The sequence below is a fragment of the Silurus meridionalis genome, chromosome 27, assembly GCF_014805685.1.
Source record: "Silurus meridionalis isolate SWU-2019-XX chromosome 27, ASM1480568v1, whole genome shotgun sequence".
In the NCBI taxonomy this organism is placed as follows: domain Eukaryota; kingdom Metazoa; phylum Chordata; class Actinopteri; order Siluriformes; family Siluridae; genus Silurus; species Silurus meridionalis.
Window position 1 is genome coordinate 18,413,481 of NC_060910.1, and position 12,500 is coordinate 18,425,980.

General features: G+C 43.9%; 1 protein-coding gene across 2 annotated transcripts in view; it reads right to left on the bottom strand.

The window, feature by feature from the left end:
* The window catches only part of sh2b3 (SH2B adaptor protein 3), a 43,521-nt gene that overhangs the window by 17,228 nt on the left and 13,793 nt on the right, over positions 1-12,500 (bottom strand). For both annotated transcript variants that reach the window (XM_046841435.1, XM_046841433.1), the window contains exon 2: positions 7,702-8,565. In XM_046841435.1, the coding sequence (XP_046697391.1) occupies positions 7,702-8,538 (837 nt within the window). In that variant the 5' untranslated portion in view covers positions 8,539-8,565. The remainder of the gene's footprint in view (positions 1-7,701; positions 8,566-12,500) is intronic.

The following is a 12,500-nucleotide window of genomic DNA, read 5'->3' on the forward strand; positions in this document are numbered from 1 at the left end:
GTATATTAAAGGGTTCTGGGGCATCAGTACTGCAGCTTTAGTTTTACAATATCAATGAATATAAATCACACACACACACACACACACACACACACACACACACACACACACACACAGAGAATTCGAGTCATCTCGGAACTGATCAGATGTTTCAGTAATTCTGAGAAAGCCGACAACATGCACACAGCAAGGGCACGTGTCTGTGAGTGTGTGTGTGTGTGTGTGTGTGTGTGTGTGTGTGTGTATATATATGTGTGTGTGTGTGTGTATACGTGCAGGTGTACATGCATTGATGCACAATTTCTTGGTTTTACACTGAATGTTAGACGGAATTCTTTGTGTTTGTGTGTGTGTGTGTGTGTGTGTGTGTGTGTGTGTGTGATGTGTGTGAAACTGAAACTGTGGTGTCGATATGAATCAGTGCCGGCTGTATCGCCGATCTTTCTTCTGAAATTACTGAGAGGAAAAATATCAGCACTCACACATGCACGTATCAACTCCACAATGTGAGCCAGCTGATGTGTTCTGGTCATTTAAAGTGCACTCACACACACACACACACACACACACACACACCTCTAAAATAGCTAAAAAGCTTCATGTTATTCACACTAAAGGTGAGTCACTACATCCGGATCACGTTTATTCTAGAACATCAGAACATACACTGACCAGAATCTAAAATATATCACATACCCATACAGATCACTCTATGATGATGAAATTCTAGAACACCAGAACACACACTCATTGGATTCTAAAACAACAGAACACACGCTCACTGGATTCTAGAACATCTGAACAGATGCCCGCTGGACTCTAGAACACCAGATCACATGCTCACTGGATTCTGGAACATCGGACCACATGCTCACTGGATTCTAGAACACCAGAACACATGCTCGCTGGATTCTAGAACATCAGAACAGCTGCTCACCGGATTCTAGAACACCAGAACACATGCTCGCTGGATTCTAGAACATCAGAACAGCTGCTCACCGGATTCTAGAACACCAGAACACATGCTCGCTGGATTCTAGAACATCAGAACAGCTGCTCACCGGATTCTAGAACACCAGAACACATGCTCGCTGGATTCTAGAACATCAGAACAGCTGCTCACTGGATTTTAGAACACCAGAACACATGCTCGCTGGATTCTAGCGCATCAGAACACACGCTCATTGGATTCTAGAACACATGCCCACTGAATTCCAAAACATTGGAACACATGCTCACTGGATTCTGGAACATCAGAACAGATGCCTGAATGATCAGAACAAACACACTGATTCTAAACTCTTAATTGTAAACATGTGTCGGTGAGAGTGTGTGTAGAAGACGTCTACCTCCTTTTCAGAACAGCCACATTTCCAAAGCTCCTGAGATACAAAGATATGGTCCTGTGATGAATGGTAAGGATAGATCATGAGAATAATGAGGATGGTGATGAGTTATGATAATGTGATGATGATGATCAGAATGAAGATGATCCCCAGGTGGTGGTGATGGTATATATATGGTATAGATATTCGAGTGGTGAAGATGATGATGAGGAGGACAGTTTTAGTTATGATGATGAGGAGTATGTGATGAGAACAATGATGATTATATTGATGATGGTGAGGATGATGGGTAATGATGATGATGGTTATAAGGATAAGGAGGGTGATGATGAGGATGATGGGTAATGATGATGATGATGGTTATATTGATGATGGTGATGAGGATAAGGAGGGTGATGATGGTGTGATGAGGACGATGGGTAATGATGATGATGGTTATATTGATGAAGGTGATGAGGATAAGGAAGGTGATGATAGTGTGATGAGGATGATGGGTAATGATGATGGTGATGAGAATAAGGAGGGTGATGATGAGGATGATGGGTAATGATGATGGATATATTGATGATGGTGATGAGGATAAGGAGGGTGATGATGAGGATGATGAGTAATGATGATGATGATAAGGAGGGTGATGATGAGGATGATGGGTAATGATGATGAGGATAAGGAGGGTGATGATGGTGTGATGAGGATGATGGTAATGATGATGGATATATGGATGATGGTGATGAGGATAAGGAGGGTGATGATGAGGATGATGGGTAATGATGATGATGAGGATAAGGAGGGTGATGATGAGGATGATGATGATGATGATGGTTATATGGATAATGGTGATGATGATAAGGAGGGTGATGGTGTGATGGGTAATGATGATGATGAGGATAAGGAGGGTGATGATGAGGATGATGGGTAATGATGATGATGAGGATAAGGAGGGTGATGATGAGGATGATGGGTAATGATGATGATGATGATGATGATGGATGATGATGATGATAAGGAGGGTGATGATGAGGATGGTTATGTTGATGATGGTGATGAGGATGATGATGGTTATGTTGATGATGGTGAAGAGGATAAGGAGGGTGATGATGAGGATGATGAGTAATGATGATGAGGATAAGGAGGTGATGATGAGGATGATGAGTAATGATGATGATGAGGATAAGGAGGGTGATGATGAGGATGATGAGTAATGATGATGATGAGGATAAGGAGGGTGATGATGAGGATGATGAGTAATGATGATGATGAGGATAAGGAGGGTGATGATGGTGTGATGAGGATGATGGGTAATGATGATGATGGTTATGTTGATGATGGTGAAGAGGATAAGGAGGGTGATGATGAGGATGATGAGTAATGATGATGAGGATAAGGAGGGTGATGATGAGGATGATGAGTAATGATGATGATGAGGATAAGGAGGGTGATGATGGTGATGAGGATGATGGGTAATGATGATGATGGTTATGTTGATGATGGTGATGAGGATAAGGAGGGTGATGATGAGGATGATGGGTAATGATGATGATGAGGATAAGGAGGTGATGATGGTGTGATGAGGATGATGGGTAATGATGATGGATATATGGATGATGGTGATGAGGATAAGGAGGGTGATGATGAGAATGATGGGTAATGATGATGATGAGGATAAGGAGGGTGATGATGAGGATGATGAGTAATGATGATGATGGATATATGGATATATGGATGATGGTGATGATGGGTAATGATGATGATGAGGATAAGGAGGGTGATGATGAGGATGATGGGTAATGATGATGATGAGGATAAGGAGGGTGATAATGGTGTGATGAGGATGATGGGTAATGATGATGGTTATGTTGATGATGGTGATGAGGATAAGGAAGGTAATGATGATGATGAGGATGATGGGTAATGATGATGATGGTTATGTTGATGATGATGATGAGGATAAGGAGGGTGATGATGAGGATGATGGGTAATGATGATGGTTATGTTGATGATGATGATGAGGATAAGGAGGGTGATGATGAGGATGATGAGTAATGATGATGATGAGGATGATGGGTAATGATGATGAGGATGATGAGTAATGATGATGATGAGGATAAGGAGGGTGATGAGGATGATGAGTAATGATGGTGATGAGGATAAGGAGGGTGATGATGAGGATGATGGTGATGATGATGGTTATGTTGATGATGGTGATAAGGATAAGGAAGGTGATGAGGATGATGAGTAATGATGATGATGAGGATAAGGAGGGTGATGATGAGGATGATGGGTAATGATGATGATGGTTATGTTGATGATGGTGATGAGGATAAGGAGGGTGATGATGAGGATGATGAGTAATGATGATGATGAGGATGATGGGTAATGATGATGAGGATGATGAGTAATGATGATGATGAGGATAAGGAGGGTGATGATGAGGATGATGAGTAATGATGATGATGAGGATAAGGAGGGTGATGAGGATGATGAGGATGATGAGTAATGATGGTGATGAGGATAAGGAGGGTGATGATGAGGATGATGGGTAATGATGATGATGGTTATGTTGATGATGGTGATGAGGATAAGGAGGTGATGATGAGGATGATGAGTAATGATGATGATGAGGATAAGGAGGGTGATGATGAGGATGATGGGTAATGATGATGATGGTTATGTTGATGATGGTGATGAGGATAAGGAGGGTGATGATGAGGATGATGAGTAATGATGATGATGAGGATGAGGATGATGGTGATGAGGATGATGGGTAATGATGATGATGATGAGGATGATGAGTAATGATGGTGATGAGGATAAGGAGGGTGATGATGAGGATGATGGTAATGATGATGATGGTTATGTTGATGATGGTGATGAGGATAAGGAGGGTGATGAGGATGATGAGTAATGATGATGATGAGGATAAGGAGGGTGATGATGAGGATGATGGGTAATGATGATGATGGTTATGTTGATGATGGTGATGAGGATAAGGAGGGTGATGATGAGGATGATGAGTAATGATGATGATGAGGATGATGGGTAATGATGATGAGGATAAGGAGGGTGATGAGGATGATGAGTAATGATGATGATGAGGATAAGGAGGGTGATGATGAGAATGATGGGTAATGATGATGATGGTTATGTTGATGATGGTGATGAGGATAAGGAGGGTGATGATGAGGATGATGAGTAATGATGATGATGAGGATGATGGGTAATGATGATGAGGATGATGAGTAATGATGGTGATGAGGATAAGGAGGGTGATGATGAGGATGATGGGTAATGATGATGGTTATGTTGATGATGGTGATAAGGATAAGGAAGGTGATGAGGATGATGAGTAATGATGGTGATGAGGATGATGATGATGATGAGGATGATGGGTAATGATGATGATGGTTATGTTGATGATGGTGATGAGGATAAGGAGGGTGATGATGAGGATGATGAGTAATGATGATGATGAGGATGATGGGTAATGATGATGAGGATGATGAGTAATGATGATGATGAGGATAAGGAGGGTGATGATGAGGATGATGGGTAATGATGATGATGGTTATGTTGATGATGGTGATGAGGATAAGGAGGGTGATGATGAGGATGATGAGTAATGATGATGATGAGGATGAGGAGGGTGATGATGAGGATGATGGGTAATGATGATGATGGATATATGGATGATGGTGATGATGATAAGGAGGTTGATGATAGTGTGATGAGGATGATGGATATATGGATGAAGAAGATGAAGAAGATGATGATGATGGTTAATTTCAATAATCAGCTCCTCGTTCAGATTCTGAATTGAGAATTTCAGGATGAAGTGTTTACAGTCTCACTGCTTTAGAATGAATCAGTGTGTGTGTGTGTGATACAGACAGACAGACAGACAGACAGACAGACAGATAGATAGATAGATCCTCTACACACCGACCCTCACATACACACTTCCTGTATCCTCATATATATATATATTTAGGTTACTTCCTGTTCTAGTTCTCTCCTTACTTCTTGATTCTTGGTTCATGGCCTGCACCTGTTCCTCACTTCCCACTTTCTGTGTGTGGACACCACTTCTGTTTCTCTCCTCATAACTTCCTGTTTCTGCTCCGGGGTCGGCTTTCGTGGTCTCAGTCATGTGACCTGCACCATACAGCAGCATTTACTGCAAATCTACAGCCTCAATTTACATATATGCTACACACACACACACACACACACACACACGCACACACACGCACACACGCACACACGGTGAGTGAGTGACACTTACTAACACGAGAACAGAAGAGAAATTTAAATCAGATAAATATTTGGTGTTACTACTGTTCACCTGCAAAACAGCATCAAACTAACCACAGATCTCCTGTGGATGTAGGCTGCTCGAATCCTTCTGTCTCTTCACGACTCCTTGTTCTTCTGAGGATCTTTGCAGAAATGCAGCTCCAAACCGGCAGGAAGAATCCACCATGCTTCACTGCTGCCTGCAGACACTCATTATTGTCCAGATCTTCAGCAAACATCTCAGCTCCTGCTACAGTAAATATTTCTGACTTCAGTCCAGAGCACCTGCTGCCCCCGTTCCTCTGTTTTCATGACATGCAGGGTTGAGTCACTGAGCCTTGTTGACTGCAATTCATCCATGAAGACCACTTCTGGCCAGATTTCCCTAGACAGTAGATGGGTTTACCTGGGTTCCACTGTTTTCCTCCAGTTCTTTGCTGATGGATCTGCTGGACATTTTCTGATGTTGGAGGGAAGTAAGCATGAAGTGCTGCAGTAAGTTTTCTCGACCACTACGTCTAAGCTCCTCAACATCTCCAGTTTCTTTGTGCTTCTTCGAAATAGCTTGAAGAGCACATCTTGAAAGCCCAGTCTGCGTTGAGATCTTGGGAGAGACCTTGCTGATGCAGTAGAACTACCTACTGTGGTCAGACTTTCCATGGTGTAGGACTTGTGACGTGAACCTCACTTTAGAAGCAGAGTTAGGATGTTCCTCTCCCAGTTTGAAGCTCCTACACATTTGTTTCTGTTTCACTTCATGATCAACCTACAGATGAAATTGGCACCTGCTTGGTAGTTTTGCTTCATCACACACCTGACTCTGATCCTGCAGAATCCTTAAAAAGTAAGAACTGAAAGCCAAACGCTGTCACACCAAATACTGATCTGATTAGGATTTCTCTTCTGTTACTTTACATTCCAGTTTGTTTCTAACTCCTGAGTGAAGCTCCACAGCACAGTGCAGGGGGGTGAGATGTTGAACTTCCTGTCTCCACACTGAGCGAGCGTGGACCAGCAACATGCTAATCATCAGACACACACATCCTCCTTCTTCCTCTAGCAGGAAGAGATAGAAGAGGAGCATGCTTTATTGGGTGCTGATGTGGGACCAGGACTCGTCTCTGAGCTCCTACAGCTGGATGAGACCTGGCACTCATCTCACATCCACATGCAGCTGCTCGAGCTCAGCATGGAACTTCTGACTGCTTTTAGTCCATCAGGTTTTAGAAATAATCCACACACACACACACACACACACACACACACACACACACACACACACACACACTCTTTTTCTTTCGAACCCTCACAGAAGTCAGATGTTGTGTAAAGGCACAGGGGAGAAGCAGCTTCTATGTTATGTGTGTGAAGGAATGGGTACTCTCAACAAATCAGTGTGTGTGTGTGTGTGTGTGTGTGTGTGTGTGTGTGTGTGTGTGCGTTAAGTCCGCAGTTCTTTTGCCTTATATGGTATAAAATAAGAGACAACAAATCGGCCAAGATTCCTCGTTGACCATCTAATCAGAATCCGGATCCAGACATGACCTCCTGCACCTGATTGGTTACAGAAATGACTGGCGGTTACACCCCTTACACGTGTGTGTGTGTGTGTGTGTGTGTGTGTGTGTGTGTGTGTGTGTGTGTAGTCTAAACACAATGTACAACTTTCATACTTGGCCGGTGATGTGCTCTGTCTCAGTGGGAATACTGAAGTTCAAAAATAAATAAATAAATAAATAAATAAAAAATCAAAGACAAAACATTTGAATTAAAACCTAAACCCATCGATATAAAAGAAGAAATTCACCTTTAGGATGTTCCAGCAGTGAAACTCCAACACTCCACCCCCTGGTCTGAGACAGACCGAGTGGGCGTGACCTAATATTCTAATCAGAGACATCTCCACACACTTATCACCTTGCTGTGTCTACATTAATACAATACAGCTTCAAGAAACAGGCGGTCGTTACCATGGAAACCCCAATCCTGACTCCACCCACCACCGTAACGTCACTCGTCCCATAGAAAAGCTGTAGAATAGGTTTGTGAAGGAGAACATTACCTTGGGCGGGTAGTAGAGCTCCAGGTTGAACCTGTTGTTCGTCCTCCGGACCAGCAGGCGGCAGCGCAGCCAGCATGGGGCCGTATCTGAAATGCTGTCGTTCACCTCCAGGTACTTTAAATGTCCTTCCTTGTACACGGTTCCGCTCTCTGGTTGGTGTTTAGTGCCCCGTTTTGTCAGATGGCTCAGGCGATGCAACAGTCGGAGGCCTGAAGGTGGCGCTCTGGCGGGGGGGTGTTCCCCCAACCCCGAACCCCCGTCTCTTCTGTCTGACTCGGACCCGGAGCTGTCCTGGATCGAGTCGTCACGCGACGGACGTTTCTTGAGAAGCCGTCGCACATGTTTACTGAACTGAGAAAAGACTTTTCCCCCTTGCCACCTGCCTGAGGGGAGTGGCACTGCAGACTGAGGGGCGTAACTCTCTGTAGGCTCCACCCCTTGGGTGTGTCCGATCGCTCTATGTGTAGTGAAGCTCTGGACCAGCGGCTCCCGCTCCGGTTTCGGTGGCAGAATGACAAACGAGGCTCCGGCCACTGGATGACTGGCTTCCCGGTAATCGAGCACTCCTAAAAAGTCGCATGTGTGTCCGGTCATGGGAGGGGGCGGGGCTTCTTCTTTGGCCACCTCTCGGCGGAATTGGTGCTGGAACATGGCACTGAAGTCCCGGCTGAATTTCTCCGGAGAAACGACATCGTGTGTCGGTCGAGTCCGGGCAAAACGGACATATTGTTGTGCTAACTCTCGCGCCCTGATGCTCGCGTGATACTCGCAGAACTCCCTCCAGCCACAAGGGGGCGCTGTGCTGCTCGGGGTCTCCTCGATAGTGTTGCCATTCATTGCAGTAAGCAGCCCAGCTGAGAAACACTGTGTGAGAAAACGTAGAGACACAAGTGAGCGCGAAAACATGAAGATCTGCAGAGCTCCTTCAATCTGCTCACAGAATCAGAAGTGAAACCGTCAGAGAAGGAAACGCTCAGTGCACCATCACACCATCTCTAACTCCATCCAGAACTATCTCCCAAGATCAACCACCACATGGAAATGACTAAACACACGTGTGTGTGTGTGTGTGTGTGTGTGTGTGTGTGTGTGTGTGTGTACAGACACCAATTCAGCAAAGTTTACTGTTACATGTTGGTGAATATCGGTGTTGAGTGAGTGTCTGGGGGACATCTGAAGTGGTGGGAGATTAACTTCCATGTGTGTGTGATGGTGGTGTTTGATGGTGTTTGATGGAAGATTAATATATTTGATGCTCGTGTTTTAAAGTGAATGTTAGAATGTTTTGGTGAATGATGGTGTGTGATGGTGAATAATGGTGTGTGATAATGAATGATGGTGTGTTTATGACGTTATTGATGGTGTGTGTGATGGTTTTGGTGGTGTGTGATGGTTATTGATGTTTACTTGTAAATGATGGTGTGTGTGTGTTAATCTTTGATGTCTGTGCTAAACATTTTGGTGTGTGTGATGGTTTCTGATGGTGTGTGACGGTTTTGATGATCTGTGATGGTTTGTGATTGTGTGTGAAATGGCTATTTATGGGGTGTGTTGGTTAAGAGTTGGTGTGTGATGGTGTTCAGATGGTAAGAGTTGGTGTGTGATGGGTTTTGATGGTGTGTGATGGTGTTCAGATGGTAAGCGTTGGTGTGTGATGGGTTTCAATGGTGTGTAATGGTGTTCAGATGGTAAGAGTTGGTGTGTGATGGGTTTTAATGGTGTGTGATGGTGTTCAGATGGTAAGCGTTGGTGTTTGATGGGTTTCAATGGTGTGTGATGGTGTTCAGATGGTAAGACTTGGTGTGTGATGGTGTTCAGATGGTAAGAGTTGGTGTGTGATGGGTTTTGATGGTGTTCAGATGGTGTTCAGATGGTAAAAGTTGGTGTGTTATGGGTTTCAATGGTGTGTGATGGTGTTCAGATGGTAAGAGTTGGTGTGTGATGGGTTTCAATGGTGTGTGATGGTGTTCAGATGGTAAGACGTGGTGTGTGATGGGTTTCAATGGTGTGTGATGGTTTTCAGATGGTAAGAGTTGGTGTGTGATGGTGTTCAGATGGTAAGAGTTGGTGTGATGGTGTTCAGATGGTAAGCGTTGGTGTGTGATGGTGTTCAGATGGTAAGAGTTGGTGTGTGATGGTGTTCAAATGGTAAGAGTTGGTGTGTGATGGGTTTCAATGGTGTGTGATGGTGTTCAGATGGTAAGAGTTGGTGTGTGATGGGTTTCAATGGTGTGTGATGGTGTTCAGATGGTAAGAGTTGGTGTGATGGGTTTCAATGGTGTGATGGTGTTCAGATGGTAAGACGTGGTGTGTGATGGGTTTCAATGGTGTGATGGTTTTCAGATGGTAAGAGTTGGTGTGTGATGGTGTTCAGATGGTAAGTGTTGGTGTGTGATGGTGTTCAGATGGTAAGCGTTGGTGTGTGATGGTGTTCAGATGGTAAGAGTTGGTGTGTGATGGTGTTCAGATGGTAAGAGTTGGTGTGTGATGGGTTTTGATGGTGTGTGATGGTGTTCAGATGGTAAGCGTTGGTGTGTGATGGGTTTCAATGGTGTGTAATGGTGTTCAGATGGTAAGAGTTGGTGTGTGATGGGTTTTAATGGTGTGTGATGGTGTTCAGATGGTAAGCGTTGGTGTTGATGGGTTTCAATGGTGTGTGATGGTGTTCAGATGGTAAGACTTGGTGTGTGATGGTGTTCAGATGGTAAGAGTTGGTGTGTGATGGGTTTTGATGGTGTTCAGATGGTGTTCAGATGGTAAAAGTTGGTGTGTTATGGGTTTCAATGGTGTGTGATGGTGTTCAGATGGTAAGAGTTGGTGTGTGATGGGTTTCAATGGTGTGTGATGGTGTTCAGATGGTAAGACGTGGTGTGATGGGTTTCAATGGTGTGTGATGGTTTTCAGATGGTAAGAGTTGGTGTGTGATGGTGTTCAGATGGTAAGTGTTGGTGTGTGATGGTGTTCAGATGGTAAGCGTTGGTGTGTGATGGTGTTCAGATGGTAAGAGTTGGTGTGTGATGGTGTTCAAATGGTAAGAGTTGGTGTGTGATGGGTTTCAATGGTGTGTGATGGTGTTCAGATGGTAAGAGTTGGTGTGTGATGGGTTTCAATGGTGTGTGATGGTGTTCAGATGGTAAGAGTTGGTGTGTGATGGGTTTCAATGGTGTGTGATGGTGTTCAGATGGTAAGACGTGGTGTGTGATGGGTTTCAATGGTGTGTGATGGTTTTCAGATGGTAAGAGTTGGTGTGTGATGGTGTTCAGATGGTAAGTGTTGGTGTGTGATGGTGTTCAGATGGTAAGCGTTGGTGTGTGATGGTGTTCAGATGGTAAGAGTTGGTGTGTGATGGTGTTCAAATGGTAAGAGTTGGTGTGATGGGTTTCAATGGTGTGATGGTGTTCAGATGGTAAGAGTTGGTGTGTGATGTTGTTCAGATGGTAAGAGTTAGTGTGTGATGGGTTTCAATGGTGTATGATGGTTTTCAGAAGGTATCAGTTGGTGTGTGATGGTGTTCAGATGGTAAGCGTTGGTGTGTGATGGTGTTCAGATGGTAAGCGTTGGTGTGTGATGGTGTTTAGATGGTAAGAGTTGGTGTGTGATGGGTTTCAATGGTGTGTGATGGTTTTCAGATGGTAAGCGCTGGTGTGTGATGGTGTTCAGATGGTAAGCGTTGGTGTTGATGGTGTTCAGATGGTAAGAGTTGGTGTGTGATGGTGTTCAGATGGTAAGAGTTGGCGTTGATGGGTATCAATGGTGTGTGATGGTGTTCAGATGGTAAGTGTTGGTATTGTAATGGATTATATTGTAGTGTTATACAGATAGACAGCAGAGTGTAACTTTAGTAAGTACGCCAGTGAAGTTGCTGGTGTGTAGAAGTCCTGCTCTGACTGTAGATGTTGCACAACAGAACATGTTCTGCTGATATTGGCGTAAGAGTGTGTTACGTGTGTGAGGCCCACTGTCTATGAATGAAGAGGGAATTTAATTATCAGTTTCTTTTACCGCAGAAGTGCAGAGTGCTCTCAGTATCACGCATACACAAGCCCACATGGTATTCAAATGACTCTCTCTCTCTCTCTCTCTCACACACACACACACACACACACACACAGGAAGTAAATTGTTAATTCCACTAAGGTTACTTCACATGGCTGCCTGAGAACAGAATTAAGATCAGAAAGAATTTTTGTAATGTAATGACTGAATGAAAACACGATTCCAGAGATAAAGAGAAATTTCAGAAGCATAATAACAATTAAACCAATCACACACACACACACACACACACACACACACACACACACACACACACACACAGGGCAATAATCATCATTACTGTACTGTGTTAGTAGTTTATATTGTGTACATGTGAGGATTTTCATTGTTTTATGTGCAGTTAAAGTAGCTTACAATTCTACAGGGTTCTCAGTCTCTCTTTCTCACAGTCACACACACACACACACACACACACACACACACACACAAACTCCAACCATAGTGCTAAAACCACACTGCACCATCATCATTTAGTGACCCATTTTTATGAAACATCAGCCGCCATGTTGCATGCATGCACACGCACACACGCGCACACGTGCACACGCGCACGCGCACACGCACACACGCACACACGCACACACACAACCCTCTATGCTGTGTGTTCAATATTTCATTACACACACCTCTCACATTAACACCATGAATGATGGTGTGTGTGATTGTGAATGATGGTGTGTGATTGTGAATGATGGTGTGTGAGATGGTGAATGATAGTGTGTAATTGTGAATGATGGTTTGTG